This window comes from Squalius cephalus (assembly GCF_949319135.1).
Source record: "Squalius cephalus genome assembly, chromosome: 24".
Taxonomy (NCBI): domain Eukaryota; kingdom Metazoa; phylum Chordata; class Actinopteri; order Cypriniformes; family Leuciscidae; genus Squalius; species Squalius cephalus.
In genome coordinates this window covers 17,122,296-17,139,037 of record NC_137145.1, presented here as the reverse complement: position 1 = coordinate 17,139,037, position 16,742 = coordinate 17,122,296, and the positions used below count along the sequence as shown (strand labels likewise).

The 16,742-nt window shown below is 38.8% G+C and overlaps 2 protein-coding genes across 2 annotated transcripts; both read right to left on the bottom strand.

Annotated features, from left to right (window-relative positions):
* Nucleotides 1-96: 96 nt before the first annotated feature.
* epob (erythropoietin b) lies at nucleotides 97-9,034 on the bottom strand (the record flags this gene model as incomplete). The annotated part of the gene is made up of 6 exons (XM_079860577.1): nucleotides 97-2,565; nucleotides 2,651-3,157; nucleotides 5,730-5,888; nucleotides 7,104-7,190; nucleotides 7,270-7,396; nucleotides 8,997-9,034. 5 exons carry the CDS (start codon nucleotides 9,032-9,034, stop codon nucleotides 2,993-2,995), a joined length of 576 nt encoding a protein of 191 aa, XP_079716703.1. The 3' UTR covers nucleotides 97-2,565; nucleotides 2,651-2,992.
* A 1,560-nt stretch (nucleotides 9,035-10,594) lies between these two features.
* On the bottom strand, nucleotides 10,595-13,624 carry LOC307152404 (endonuclease domain-containing 1 protein). The gene is made up of 2 exons (XM_079861000.1): nucleotides 13,153-13,624; nucleotides 10,595-12,052 (listed from the first exon to the last, which is right to left on the bottom strand). The coding sequence occupies exons 1-2, from the start codon at nucleotides 13,456-13,458 to the stop codon at nucleotides 11,444-11,446; spliced, it is 915 nt and encodes a 304-aa protein (XP_079717126.1). The 5' UTR covers nucleotides 13,459-13,624; the 3' UTR covers nucleotides 10,595-11,443.
* Between the last annotated feature and the right edge of the window lie 3,118 nt (nucleotides 13,625-16,742).

Sequence of the window (16,742 nt, the reverse complement as noted above, 5' to 3'; positions counted from 1 at the left end):
TGATTTATTTTTAAGAGGAAAATGGACATCTTGAAGAGAATTTGTTCCGCATTTGAGATTCAAGACTCTTCATTATTTGTCTTTTTATTGTTGTCTTTTTCTGCAATAGTCTTCTCTATCTTCCTCTCTCTATCTCTTTCTTTTTTTTCTCTTTTTTTTTTTTACATCAGCTATATTTTGTGCACTTCATTTGGAGATTCTTTTCCCTCTGTAGATACATGGTCGTATCCGGAAATGAAACTGATTCTTGACGATAATAAAGAGGATAAATAGTTCCCTTCTTTTTTTCATTTATAATTACGGAAGCCGTACGACAAAGCTCATCTCAGAGAGAAGGACTGATCAGATCCACGATCCTCTCCTCTCCTTTTTTATCCCTTTTATCTCTCTCCGCTCGTATAGTCCTCTGTAGTTACCCGCGCATTACGCCACATTGAGTTAAGGAACATTCGCTGTTGCTCTTTCTCTCCGTTTCGGCGTCAAGACTTGGACTCTGCTGAGCTGGACGTCCAGAGCGACGGGATCAACACCTGCGCCCGTCCCCGCACAGCTGGAGTCTCTCCGTATCTCTCTTTTATCCAGAGCCCAAGAGAGCTCATGACGTGTCCAGAACATTCTTCCCCCTCACTGACACTGACCTTTGAGTGATTATCTCAGTTTGAGCTCACTTGTCATCAGGCGGACATCTTGTTATATGCCCTGTCACAAGTCTCCATAAGACCTTCTGATTCAACCTCTCACTTCTCAAAGTGTTTTTTTTTTTCTTCTCCGAAATCTCTCTTTCAGGGTGCCGAGAACGATCTGGCCGAAAGGAAATGGGAGATGGGCCGTTTGCATTCGCGTGTGTATGAGGAACAGGACAGATGTGGCCTCTAAATGAGCTCTGGAGACTGACTCTGGAAGCTTCGTACATCAGGTTTGAGCCACGGTGACGGTCAGAAACTAAACACACTACCGTTACGCAGCCTGAAGAGGTGCACTACTCTACAGTGGACGAGGCATCACTCCTCGCACCACTTAAATATACATTTATGATCCATAACGCAAGCAACTGTGCACACCGATCTCATCTCCATCCATTTTTTGTTCTCTCGTTGTCTTGTTTTTGGAGTTTCTTGTCGGTGGGTGGATGAAAAACACACAAGACCACTTTCTGTCATGCCATGACGAAAAACACAAGATGCAAACTGTACATTTTTATAAGTGTAAGAGATGACATGGTCTTTGTAAATATTTTGTTTATTGTTGGGTTCACAGCCAATCGTATCCACTGTAAAAACAGGTGCAAGCTCATTCGTCCAATCACATCCCTCCTGAAGACCCTATTAGATTTTCATTTGAAGGTTTACAGATATTTTTGACAAAAGACATTAAATCGTAATGAATGTTGAGGGAAGCGGGAATGAAGCGAATCCACATTAGAGGATATATATGAGTCAAGAATGAGCGCATTTTATGAGAATAATTGCATTTGGAAGTCAAATTTGCTGCAAGGCCCGACAATGCGGCGGACGAAAGAGTTGCTGGCTGCATCTGATTCTGTTTCATTTGAAAAACGGAGGGTGGAACCGATCAGGCTCTAATCAGAATATTTTGTTGGAGAGAGTTAAATGAGAAAGTTTATTTGTAGAAGCTCGTTTTATTTCCACGTACAAGGCGATATGATGCAAATCGCTAGAGTCAGCCGTTTTTTTTTGTTTTTTTTTGAGAGGCCTGCTGTTTGAGTCATTCTCCTGGGTGTTCTTCATTACGCTTCAGTGGACTAAATGACACTGTGGGGTGTTTGTTTTCTCTTACCTGGTTGTAAGTTCTTAGAAATTTAATGTTTCCCAAACCATTGGAGTTTTGTTGGAGTGAAAGTGGGATTTCACAGAGTTCTGGCTTATCTCTTTGTTGTGAATTTGAGCTGCATATATTTCAAAGTAGAGAATTTAAACAGTTCATATTTTTCTACAAAATAAAGGGAGAGAGATGATTCTACCGGCAACTGACAGACATATAAAGCACACTCTCACCAGACATACATGGTGATACTTTTTGTCTGGGTTGCCTATGTATTATAGAGGATTTAAAGAAAAAAATACTGAGAAACACAACTGTTGAGTATTAATGCTTGGTCGCCAAAAAAAAAAAAAAAAAAAAAAAGACTTGCACCTGTTGAGTTTCATTTTGTTGAATTTCAGCAACGTAAAAAAGGCTTTATGAGGGGACTGTGTGACCGCAACTGGTCTAAAGAATGAAATTCATATTTCTATTTCCTATACAGGCTACTACACACTGTATGTTGTGTATCTGAACTGGACAACATTAAAAAGGCTATTAAACATACAGACAGGCCTGTCTCCTTCTTTGCATGTTGTTGTCCTAAATTGTCTACTTTCAAAAATAATATGAACTTATTTTATTTATGTATTCTTACAGTTCCATTTAAACTTGCTGTTTTGACCTGTAGATGGAAGCATATGCAGCCTCACAGTGTTGCGTTCACATGTCAAACCTTGCAGAACCCTAAACCTTTGGTCCTGCGTACCTTAAACGTACACATCTCAGAAAGAGGGACGTGTCCTAAAAAACAAAACAAATAGCAGCACAATTCATGGATTTGTAGAAAAACTGTACATACAAAGATAATTAAATAAAAGTGTCTCACGTGTACTATAGTCCAGGTGGCCTTATACAGCCAGACAAGCTGTTCGCCAAACCGCTATGAGCCTTTGAGCCTGTGACGGGTCCACTTGTGGGCTCTGATATGTTCCTCCGCAGGTTCCTCTGCCATGAACGCCTTTTTGAATACGTCAAGGTGTCTCTACCGTTTTGCTTTACTCTGCACGTGATGCATACTTTAGATGACTGCAGGCTTTTAAATGCAATAGAGCATTTGAAGAGCGGCACCCGGAAAGTATAAGCTCTTTATGATTGAGGAAGGAGTCACAATCAAGCGTTTTTGTCCGGGTTTGTGTGTATGCGTGACTGTTGTGAACAGTTCCTCGAATCAGCTGTTTTGCCGCTGGCTGGCTGGTGCAGCTGAAAGCAGGAGTCTGACTTTGCCTCGCAGGAAACTGCTCTGCACCTGCAGAAGTTCTGGGAGAGAGGAGACCTCCTGCATCTGTGAGCTGGCAGGAGCTGAATCATCTGGAAGAACTGTGGACCTGGCCTGCTGCGGAAACAGAACCGATTAATTAGAGAAAATTGATCATCCCAAAAATGTATGAAATGGATAGATTGCAGCTCTAAAATCTGATTAACACGTAAAACAAACCAAGACAGTTTTCTAGTGTGAAAATCAACTACTGGTAACGGCTTTGGCTAGTAAGCTAGTTACCCCTCCCATTTCATGTATTGTACCCTAGTGTTATATTTTAAGCATGATTCATTATATTTTAGCACCCTGGGAATGGTTCACTGATGATGATTGATATATATTGATGCAGCCTTTAATTCATTCTCATTGTTACAGACGGCAATGAATCATAAATTGGGGCCGTGGTTTACTATGGTGCGAAAAATCCCATTAGACTGAATTACTTATTTAGAATGCAATAAAATCAGCAAAGTCTGCTCCAGACAAACAATTATTTAGCCATCTCTATTGTCTATTCAACTGACATTTTATTTATTAGTTTATTTATTTATATATTGCTTTATCTGAATTGCAAAACTGAAGACTTTTATTTTTTTTTATTTTTTTTTTTAAATATATATATATATATATATATATAATGACCAACCACCCCCCCACCCCAAAAAAGCCAAAAAGTTTTTGTTTTTGAAAAAAAATATATATATACAGTTGTAATAGAAATTATTCAACCCCCAATGCAAATGAAATAAAAGTAATTAAAATAGCTCAACACAACAAATGTTTCAAGTGGTTTCCCCAAATTCAACTGAAAATGCCACTTTTAATGACTTCTGCAGTCTCAAAATTACTCAACCCCTAACCAGACACCAGCTTCTGGCAGCGTTTCTGAGGAATCTTAGCCTATTTCTCATTAGTAATGCCCTCCAGTTCAGTAATATTCAAACCTTGGTTGAATTTGAGATATGCTTGGGTTCATTGTCCTGTTGGAAGGTCCAGTGACGCCCAAGCTTCATCTTCCTCAGTGATAGCATGACGTTTTCTCCTAGGATTTCCTGATACTGATTAGCCATCTGGCCTTCAACACGCTGCAGGTTTCCAGTGCCAGAGGATGCAAAGCAGCCCCAGAGCATCACAGAGCCACTGTCATGCTTAACTGTTGGCAGAGTGTTCTTTTCAGCATATGCTTCATTCTTCTTCCTCCAGACGTACAGATGATCCATAGGGCCGAAAAGTTCCAGTTTTGTTCCGTCACTCCAAGAACAGAATCCCAAAACTTCTGTAGCTTATTTACATGATTTTGAGCTTTTCTTGTGCTTTTGGGTCAGTAGTGGTGAATGTCTTGGAGTTCTGGCATGAGTTTAGTACGCACCTTACTGTGCAAGCTGAAACCTCAGTGCCTGTTGCCACCAAGTCTTGCTGCAAGTCTTTTGCAGTCACTCAAGATTTTCTCTGCAGCAGCTGATAGATTCCTTGTTCTGCTCCGTCCAGGTAGAGTAACCACTGTCCCTTTAACTTTGAATTCGTGAACTATGCTTCCAAGGATATCTCTAGGAACATTTAGTGCCTTCGCTATCTTTTTGTATCATGTTCCTTGTTTGTGAAGGGCGATGATATCTTCTCTTAAATTTTTGGACGATTCTTTTGACATATTTCTAACATGCAGTCAAACGTGATACTCAACAAGCCTAGCCAGTTCGGATATTTCATGTGTTCTAGCTCAAGCACACCTGGTGCAACTAATGAAGCCCTTGATTAGTTGCATCAGGTGTGCTTGAGACATCTTTTTTGCAGATTTGTGCTGTTGTGAGGGATTCTATTCAGGGGGTTCAATGATTTCGATTACAACTGTACACACACAAACTGAAAAATAAACAAAAAACTTTTTAATTTACTCCTGTGATGTCAAAGCTGAATTTTCAGCTGATTTGGTGCTCAAGAAACATTTCTTAGAATCAGTGTTAAAACCATTTAAAAGTTTGGGGTAAGAAAGATTAAAATAATTTAATTAGGGTGCATTAAATTGACACCAAAGACATTTATAATGTTACAAAAGTTTTCTATTTCAAACACTTTAACTTTTTATTCGTCCAATAATCCTGAAAAAAATCGATCACGGTTTCCAGAAAAATATTATGCAAAGGTGTTTTCAACATTGAGAGTAAGAAATGTTTCTTGAGAAGCAAATCAGCATTTCAGAATGATTTCTGAAGGATCATGTCTAAAATTCATGTCTAGCGCTGAGCTGTTCATTTTCAAAAATCATTTTGCATCTTTCATGACAGAAATAGGTTAAAATATCCAGTTCCCTAAAAGGTTAGTATGCTACTATTGCAACACCCTCCACTCATGGACAGCTATTATGACATGCCTGCAGTGCAAACACACAGACATGAGTCTCCACAGCACAGCACTACACTTCACCTCACAGTCACTGAACTATCAAGCTTTGGGGAAACAAAACGCACTTCCCAGAATCATGCTCCCGCTTTGACTGCAGCCAACATAAGAGAGAGAGAGGAATTAAAGGGCAGACTGCACGTTTGCACAATTTAACTAGAATGCCAAATTAGCTAAGAGGCTCATGCTAGATGTTAATGTCAGAATTGTCAAGAAGAAACAAGACTTCACTCTGACACTCTTACTATACCTGTAAATCAAGACTGTGCAGGATCTGGCCGAGGCTGTGGATGTTACTGATGTTGTTATCCAGAGTGCTGGCCAGAGAAGAGTTGCTCACTGTTTTCTTCGCTGTACTCAGAGCCAGCAGAGCCAGTCCAGTCTGGACCTCCATGACCTGCCCCTGAACCTGGACACGTCTGTCAATGATTTGAAATGCTTTCATACTGCTTTGTAAAAATGCTTTCACATAATACACTTGCTGTAAAGCGGCTATGAACTGGATTATTTTATTATTTTATGTTTCCTGGGCTGCCCTTATAATGGTAGAATGATTTTTACAGCAAAAATTGTCATAATTTAGAAATAAAAGGCATTTTTCCTAGCCTGATTTTAGCCTCAAATGAAAGGTTGCAGTGATGAGCATTGAGCAGATGACAGACAGTCTGTTGATCGCGTGAATGAAGAGATCTCATCATTGCAATGCAGTTTCTGCACTCTCACGAATGCTTTCACCAAATACCAATGCAAACACTATGTAAAAACAGTAAGAGCTTCGTTGTGCAGTGTAACAGCATCATTGATTTCATAACAAGTTTTGGCAAGTGTCCAGCTAAACTCGCGCTGTGTGATTGACAGCTTGGGCGATTGGAAAGGGAGCGTTCTTTGATCGCTTTCTGTATATAATTTAATCACAATTTAAATAAGATTATTTTCATCCTACTAAGAGAAATGATGTGATGTTGATTGTTTAGTCACTGGCTTGATTTACTGATGCATAAACAGTATTGAACGAGTTTGAGAGAAAGATTATCTGTCTGAACTCGATTGCACATCAGAAATCACTGATCACAGATCAGGCATTGGAATAAACATGGTTACTTACATGTTTGTGGCATTGCTGGCAGATCCATATCGTAAAAGTCTGTTTGCAAGCAGCTGCGTCGAAATTGTGACTGATTTAACAAATAATCCACAGTGAAATGTACCGAATACAAACAAATAATGCCCTGCTGAGACATTCACATTGTTGAAAAAAAACAAACACTTTCCTTGCATTAGGATCCTTTGGAAGGTAATGGTATCAATCCTTTGTCGATCACGTAGGCGTTGATGATGCCCCGTTGATGACGGCCCTGTGACGTCATAAGTCTTCACTTTTTAGATCCTGTCATTTTCTGGCCTTGGTTTCAATAAAGGCAGTTTTTGGAATAACAAGGAAGTTTTGAGTTTTGAAACTTACAGGGTATTTTTATAGTATAACGAACTCAACTGTCAAAAGATCTAGGAAAAGTTGAATTCTCAGTTCATTACTCTTTTAATAGTTTATAAAATAGACCAATACTAGAATATAATACAATAATGCTCCTGTATTTGATCATTTTAAACAGACATTATGACTCACGTCTATATGTTCCCAAACAGCGAAGTCAACTCTACTCTGAAGAACAAAGTAGGATTTCATCACTCCACAGCCACCTCTGCAACCTCGCTGAGAGAACAAGAGACAGATGAAGTGATGTTTCTCAAAATAACATGCCATTCTGCGTGAATCACTATAGAAACTTCACAATGATAACTTCAGAATCTCGAGCTTCTCGAACATAATGGTCCTGAACCCTCAGGTCGCAGATGGGTCGGAGGGGCGAGACCTGGTTTCCACCCAGCCACACAGAACTATCAAAACCGTCACCAGACCTTAACAGACAAGGGAGACAGTGACCAAACCAACTAGACTAGATGAAAAATTGACCCATATTCAAAGCAACTTCATTGTGCCTAATCTGGAAATTAATTCTTTATTTGGAACTGGTATTCACATACAGTTACACAAGCACAATATTTAATGCGATTTTAAAGTGATGGCAGCAGTGGGATTCGAACCCAAGCCTCCTGAGAGACTAGAGCCTAAATCCAACACCTTAGACCGCACGGCAGGTATGTCGAAAACAAGTCGCTCATTCATATAATCATATTCAATTTATTTACACATTTGAGGTTAAACACCTCTGATTCATCATTGTGTCACTGACACTGTTCATACTGGGGTCGCCGCTCAAAATAGCATGACACAGCTTAAAGCATTATAAGTGCATGGGGAAGGCAGTCCAGCGTAGTGTTGATGGGGTTTAAAGGGTTAGTTCACCCAAAAATGGAAATTATCCCATAATTTACTCACCATCAAGCCATCTTATGTGCATATGACTTTCTTCTTTCAGACGAATATAATCAGAGTTATATTAAACAATATCCTGGCTCTTCCAAGCTTTATAATGGGAGTGAATAGTACCTGAGATTTTGAAGCCCAAAAAAGCTCATCCATCCATTATAAAAGTAATCATTGCTTCGCTTCAGAAGGAATTTATTAACCCCCTGAAGCCGGATTACTTTTATGATGGATGGATGCACTTTTGGGGCTTCAAAATCTAGGGAACCATTCACTCCCATCCTTGGAAGAGCCAGGATATATTTTAACTCCGATTGTGTCCGGCTGAAAGAAGAAAGTCATATACCTAGGATGGCTTGGGGGTGAGTAAATTATGGGATGATTTTCATTTTTGGGTGAACTATCCCTTTAATTTGTCCACGTGACTCTAATATTTAGAATCGGTATAGGCCTACTAAAAAGATTAATTCACTGAATCACTTCCTTCTGGTTGCGTGGTTGCAGTAGATGGTGGCAACTGGCAAGTGAGTAGGTGTGTTCACTTGAAGCAGCGCTGCGCAGACCAATCGGTGTATCTGTAATGAAATCAAAGTACTGCGAGAGCGAGTGATGTCATGCACCGATCGGTCTGCGAAACGCTACTTCAAGTCGAACAAATCGATTGATCACATCCCCAATCGACTGATATCGTTTCGTTATTTTATTACCAGTTTGGAAAACAGTTAATATTTTTGTGGAAACGGTGATACATTTTTTTCAGGATTCTTTGTTGAATAAGAAGGTAAAAAGAACAGCATTTTTGTGAAATAGAAATCTTTTGTAACATTATAAATGACCTTGCTCACTGTTGATCAATTTAATGCGTCCTTGCTGAATAATAGTCGGCCTATTAATTTCTCTAATTTAAAAACTTACATGCCTCAAACTTTTGAATGACAGTATATCACGTTTTCACACAAAAAAATAAGCAAAATGATAACATAGTTTATATGCCTATGGCTATTGTAAACTTTAAAATAAAATGATTCTACAACAAGGGATGCAACGAGAATTGTTTGACCGGCATGGATTCAAACGCGAGACGTCAATTTTTTTGTTTAAATTTAGCTCCACTTTAGATAAAAATCTTACCTGAAAACGTTTGCATCCGTTTGGATAACATTATGCATTTTTACGATGCATAATGTTCTTAAGTCCGACTTTTATGTTATTTTTTTGCACAGTCTGCAGACTAGACTGATCTCGTGCACCTGTTCCTCGTGCGTCCTGATAGTATTCCAGCGCTGAACTCACGTTTGAGGGCAAACTTGTTAAACGTTCCTAGAAGCACTTATATATGGTGACTGTATTCTTCTAACTGGAAAAATGTCAAGATTATGGTATGTTTTTAGTTTGACAGCAGCTCCATCTAGTGTACAAATACTGAACTACAACCAGCCATGCATCGTTTGGTCCAGGTTTGGTCACAGCTGTAGAAATGGGTTGCACTACTCAAGCATGGATAATGGGCCGGGCCCTGGGGTCTTCCTTAGCACTAGTGCCTTCTGAGCACCTTATTGCGACTCGGATGTTGTATATTTGGACCCCATGTTGATTTTAGACTGAGGGACATGTGTTAAAGTCCCTGGCCTGAGGCTCTGTAATAGTTAGGGAGATAGAAGGCACCTGATTCAAAGGTGTGTTTTCCTGATCTGGGATCAGGGGTCTTTGATCATTTACATTGGGTCACATGTGCAAAGTCTTTCAGAACAGACTCCATAGTACTTCCATCTTGCACAGAAACCAGCAGCTAAGAAAGAAAAAATCATATATTTTTTTATTTCCTTGAGTTCATTCACCATTGCTGGCACTATAGACGCAAAATTACAACGACAGTAATAATATTAACCAAAGACAATTTACAGAAAGGAATACAAAGGAGAATATGTGATAGAGAGAGAGAGAGGAGAGTTAAGGCTTATTCAGCCTTGTCAGCTTCATTTGCATATCCATCCTCATTTGTGTCTCTCTGAGATTAGATTACAGCCTTAAGAAATGAAAGGAATATCACCCAAATTTGCTAATCTCACTTAGATAGTATTACTTTTCCAGTAGTCAATCATTGAAGACTTGTCCTATATGTGACCTGGGAATTATTGTGGACTTTCATAAAGGCTGCATTTCCTTTTCTGTAAGTGTTGGGAGCCATTTATTCTATGTTAAAGGGAAAATATAACTGGATCATAGCTAGTTATTCAGGCAGAATATATTACCATGGAATTGTGGGTCGTACAGAATAACAGCAAGATGTGGGCAGATGTTCTTGTATGACCATTTCTAGTTTTCAAGGCCCTTTATAAACCACTGTCACTGCAAGTGTGCACAGGCTAACAACTATCTTCCAAATTCATCTACTCTTCACATCTTTTGCCATGCCATTTTTATCCTTTTCATCCTTAGAATGATGACCGAACATTTGGACTGTCTAGAACTGACAAAATGCATTTTTTAATCCTAAAATTATAAACTGATCAACTGAACATTGGTGAAAGGGAGACACTTTCACTGTTTTCTTAATCTGATTTAAAGAGATCATAATGATAATCAATTCTCTTCATAACCCATTCTCTTCCCGTTTCTCACAATGTTATATTGATTTGATACAGTGTCTGTTACTGAAAATTATTCCTGATATTAATTGTATAAAATTGTGTTCAAGTGGGGGTAATGATGAAATTCGACTAGAATTGTCCTTAGGTTTTTATTGGTTTGTATCAGTCATGTTATATTGAAACAACAAGGATGGAAAAATGTCAGGGTTTTTTTTTCACTCCATCTTTATAAAGATATACCACCTGTTCATCCTTAAAAAAACACAAACTAGAACTTCAGGTGGTGTCAGTGAATTACGTAGCATTTATATGTAAACTGAGGCACTTTGTCACGATTACTCTGTGCATATATAGGATGATTAATTTTAAGATAAAAGCATTAAAATAGTTGTAAGCAGAGAGCTGACAGGAAAAAAATGTACAGACAAAATCATTGTTTCAAAGCGTAACATGATACATTTCCCTTAAGTATTCTCAAAATATGAATAATGAATTAAAAATATTTTAGGCATATACACTAACCTTTAAAAGTTAGGGGCTGGTAAGTTTAGAAAAAAATATTTTATGCGACCAAGTCTGCATTTATTTGGTGAGGGAAAAAAGAGTTTAAAATGTAATATAACTTTTCTATTTGAATATATTTTAAAATATATTTTATTCCAGTCAATTTTCAGCATCATTGCTCCAGTCTTCAGTGTCACATAATCCTTCAGAAATCAGTCTAATATGCTGATTTGGTGCTCAAAAAACTACTATTATCAGTGTTGAAAGCAGTTTTTTTTTTTTTTTTTTTAAATCTTACTGACCCCGAGCTTTTGAAGTAGTGTGTAATATTGCAATCGACTAAATGTAACATTCTGCAGATCGTCAAATTTAGTTGTTATTTCAACTCTTTTTCCATAATGAAATACATGGTGAAGCTACAGGAAAGAAGAAAGCAAGAAAAACGAAACCACAACCAAAGCTATAAGCTGAAGGCAGGTTGGATCAGTTGCTATGATGAAGGTTTGGAGGAAGAGGTGAAGGTGAGATGCAGTTATCATAGAACAGCTGGAAATTCTTGTCTACAGCCATTCTGTTTGTCAGGTAACTCTCCAGATCCAGCACTGAGAGCTCTTGGACTGTGTTCCCCTCCTTTGCATTCTTGGCGAGGGCCGCTTGGGTCGGGAAGAGGACGCGCACGACGTGTGGCGCGTTCCGGTCGTACTCGGTGCAGCAGTAGGCAGACCACACATCTTCGGGGATGCCTACACGGTCCTGGTTGTTGCGTCGGATCATGTTTCCGGTAGTGGTAACCCCAGTTACGATGTAGGCTGTGCCCCGGCAGAAGTTGTTGAGGCGCACGCGGATGCGCTCTTCGTATTGGCGCCACGGACCGATGTTGAACTCGCGGATTTCTGGCACAACGTTGGTGAGCGTGTAGGTAGCCGCTCGGTCCTGGGGGTCTGACTGGTGCTGGTCTGGATTCAGATGGCCTCGCTCGTACAGAACCACGTCGGAGTAGTCATCCAAAACCGCCTGGCTGTCCTCAAACTTCATGTGTAAGTATCCGGTGGGGAACGGCAACATGTTCCCATTCCCATCAAGCTCTGCAAGCTGGGAAAGTAGGACACCACTTCATTAAAATCATAACAAAGAAAGCCACACACTCTTAGAAAGAAAAGGTAGGCCTACAAAGGTGTCACTGTCTGGGACGGTACCATTTCCTACACCTTTGTACCCCATGAACGGTGCATATTCGCACTTTAAAGGTACATATTAGTACTAAAGTGTACATAAATGGTCATGATCGGTAGTAACTGATTATATGTAATCCGTATTACGTAATCGCATTCCAAAAATTAAACACTTGTAATTTTAATATTTGGTTGCACTTTATTTTACAGTACTTACAGTGTACTTTCCTAAGAACGTACTGGGTAATATAAGATAGGCTAACTAAGGTTAGGTTTAGGAGTAGGTTCATGGTTAGTACCTAGTTATTGCAATTACTGTAATTACATACAATAAGTACATAGTATGTACATGGGGAACAGGATTGTAAAATAAAGTGCTACCAGATAGGTAACACTCTATTTCAGTGGTTCTCAACTCCAGTCCTCGGGACCCGTTGCTCTGCACATTTTCTCTCTTATCTGACACACTCAGTTCAGTTCATGGAGTCTCTCTTAACGAGCTGATGATCTGATTCAGGTGTGTTAAATAAGGGAGACATACAAAATGTGCAGAGCAGCGGGTCCCAAGGACTGGAGTTGAGAACCACTGCTCTATTTTAGTGTAATTGTTACATATGTTACAAGTAATAATTATAAATTATGCATAACTACATGCAACTAACCCTAAACCAAACCCTAATCCTAACCCTACAGTAGGCTAAGTAAGTAGTTGCTTAATATTACTCAGTACTTAAATGTATAATTACAGTGACACCTTAAACAAACAAAGACACCTTAAAATAAAGTGTGACCATTTTTTTTGTTGGTTTAACTTAAAGTTAACTGATTGCCTCAAAATTTTTTAGTTCACTGAAATTGAAAATTTGAGGTAATACAATGAAGTAACTCAAAATATGATGTTATCTTAACCACATTAAAGTTGATTTGATAAAAGATAAACATTGTGATATTAGTTCGTTTTAAAAGGGTGCTGCCCCAGTGACAGCTTTGTAGATATTATTTCCTGAGAGTGATTCATACCTGAGGCTCATACATCCAGGGGTAGTCCACACGCCGATCACCCTCTGTTTTCTTGAAGGAGTACGCAGAGTAAACTGGAATGCGGTTTTTGGGGTCGTACAGGGTCACGAATCTGGGTTTGTCAGCATAGCGCTGGCAGATCTTCTTGAGACTGACATCTCTGAAGCCGCGCGGTGGGGTGCCCATATACAGCGAGTCCTTGCATCTCTCAACATGGTTGAAGTCGTCAACCACGGTTGCAGTTCCCCGGTGTTCGGAGAGCCACATTGTGATGACAAGGGCCAGAAGGATGACCGAGGGATGCATTTTAGTCAAAGGAGCTTACTGACGGTCTTACGCGAGTGTTTCTTTGATAGAGTGAGCAAGTGAGAGAAAGTCGAAGCTGGTTCCTTTGAATAGCTCTACTAGATAAGCAAAACAGAACTAGTGAGGCTTTGCCTAAACGAGGAGAGCGAAACAGCTTTACGCCTGTCCTCCAGGGGAAGGATACAAGGATACAACACTGTAACATTTTGACACATTTTCACGTTGCTATTTTAAAGAAGCACCCTCTCAATTTCAACTGCTTTTTCTCCAGCAAATTTCTTAACGTGTACATATTTGTATGAACACAAAAGATTTACGAACTGAGACATAAACTAAAAGAGCGTCGAAAGTTTCTATTTCCAATGTGTTTTGCAGCGGTGAGCAGTGTAGCCAATCGCAGACATGTCTGTTGATTTCTTGAACGCATTGGCCAATCAGATGTGTTTAATTTAGTCATAATCCACTTACTGCTCAAAACGCCAGTGTTTTTTTAGTACTGAATTCTGCATGCTCGTGAATCCTCTCATTATAATAAACAAAGCGTAGACGCGATGTAAGTAAGATGAACTGAAGTGAGGTTTTAGTGATTATAAGAGAAGAGCTCGGTGTTTTTTCTTGGCTATATAATCCATTAAGAATTTGAATATTATAAATGACAAATGATTAAATGTTTAGTTTCAAATGATTAAATTGGTTGTAAATAAAAATCATTATCCCCCTGTTTCAAAGACAAGTCTCAAGATATAGTCCCAGACTAAAATGCAGAATAAAATGTTTGAGCTGTTTTTTAGCTGAAAGCAACTTGCACTGTCTTATCTTAAAATATGTCAGTGCCATTGTTTTGTCTCAAGATGCACACCAGTAATGCTTTTTTTTTTCTAGAGCACGTTTATAAAAGCTACATAAATGCCCTAATTGAACTAAGGCCTTATCCTGACTTAATCTAAACCCTGTCTGTGAAATCGGGCCTTTAATTACACAAGAAAATATTTATATATTGTGTTAGGTATAGACTTCTATATTATTCACTCAATTAATTGCTGAAATTGCACAATTCCATAGACATGTTGTGAAGGGGTAAATATATTCCAAAATATGAGACAGCAAATACGAAAGTAAACGAACACATAGTTGGTGTGATGGGGCCTCATACCTGGCCCCCAAATCACTAAGTCTGGCCCTGCTCTTTAACCAAGGCATTTGCAAGTTCTCGAACACGTCTGGGGGTACATATATTTACACGTGGTTTGGCAATGCAAGGACGATCAGCTGTTTTTCCTGTCTCCCTGTAGCACTGTCATCTTACATTACGGACACTGCAGTTTATTGTTCTGGCCACACACACACACATATATATATATATATATATATATAAAAGAGAAGAAGAAAAAGAAGATAAAAGAAGAAAACGTACATATATACGTATATTAATCAAAAAAGTTTTCTTTTTCTTCTTTTATTAACCAGCAGCTTTCTTTGGAAGGAGTAATCATTAAAATGAGGGATAGACATGATGGTTCAGGCAAATACTGTGCAGAAACCTTATCACTTATTCCCAGAACAATGTATACGCAGGTCCTCTTTTCTGTAGAGCTAATCGTCTTTATGGGTGACTCGGCTGTCTTGTAACATGTAAATCAGGTTATTCTATAGTCCCGATCGTGAGAGAACAAACAGTCCTCAGTAGAGTGTGAAGAGGTGATAAACCTGTCTGAATGGAGTCTGTGTCCTGTGTGAACAAGGGATTAGGAAGAAATGGGGCTCCGTTCACCTTCTTTTTAATTGTTTATCTGATATTTCACAAGCCATCTCATATTCATACCATTGTTTATCTTGCATGCACACACAAAAGCAACATTTTACTTTGAGAATCAGTAGACAGTGTACATTGAAGGGGGTGGATTGGAATCCACTGCTGCTTCAATGTAATGACTGATTATAATCAAGGTATTAATCAATATTTTTGATGAGAAGTTGAATGACTTCTCTGGAGATTTTACTTTGTTATAGAAGTTACCAGTGTGATTACTGAAATGTTCTTTCCATTTACTCTTTAATGTCAGTATCTGATATCTGAATGCAGTAACAGTGCTTGCTTATTTAGCCCGGCTTCCAGAAATGAAATGGGGACTGGTTTTGTGTTTGAGAAAGGTCTTCAACATGTTAAAACATATAGGGGTCATTGAAGCCAGTAGTTTAATGGACCATTTCTTTGTTAAAGCCTTACTTTCCAGTTAGACAAAAGTATGGCTCTCCTTCAGAGAAAGAACGCATTATCTTGATGTTTTGAGACGACTTTCCTGTTTATAGTTAAAGCCTGGCCAAGTCCAACCTCGGAAAAGCTGTGTGTCGGTGTGTGTGTTAGTCTTCTTGGTTACAGGTTAAGGAACCGCTGGCATTATTGGAGATTGACTGAGTTGTTGTTCTGGACATGTTGGCACCCAGCAACCCAAATCTGCGACCTGGAAAGTCACGACGTGTCTAACTTCAGGGTCCGAGTTTCAGCTGCATAATCGATGCAGATATGCTTAAGTCTATCTGTATATGTCTGGAAAACTACTGTTTATCTATTTCTTAGCCAATGAGACTCATTCAACCTGAAGCAAGGACGTAGCTTAGACCTTGGTGAAGGGTATAACTCCTGTGTGAGTCTTGAAGCTGACTTCTGCTGATGAAACTATCTTCAATAAAACTTTTCTTTTCTTTCTACCCCCTAACAACATATTAAATTGATCAAGCAATATGAGTTTGATATCAGCTTCATTTTGTAAATATTTATCCAGAACACCTGCCTTTTATGTTGTAGACCCATGTTTTTCATGTTTTTTTATACTGGTTATTGACAGACTGCAAGCACAGAGAGAAGATTAAGTGGTCAATTTTTATTTGAGAAGAGTTACAGTATTCAGATAAATTGAAACATGATTACCAAGTGAGAAAAAATTAGTTGTTGCAGTTTCATAAAGAAGTTAATGGACCAAATAAAATTCCTGAGGCCCCAGATGATTATAGTCATTACATCTCTCTCATTTTATCTTAAATTTCTGTCCTTTCATGGATAAATATTCTTCATTTGTAGATTTAAAATATCTCTGAAACTTAAATTTCCATTCTACCAGTCAAGGCTAAAAGAAATGGATACAGATTTTACCCTTCAAATGAAACAAACAAACAAACAACAAAAAAGGATGAAAAGTAAATAGTGTTATATCCAATATATCCAATAATATCTGGGTTCTTTAAAGCACATGCACTACCGTCCAAAAGTCTGGGGTCAGGTGGGC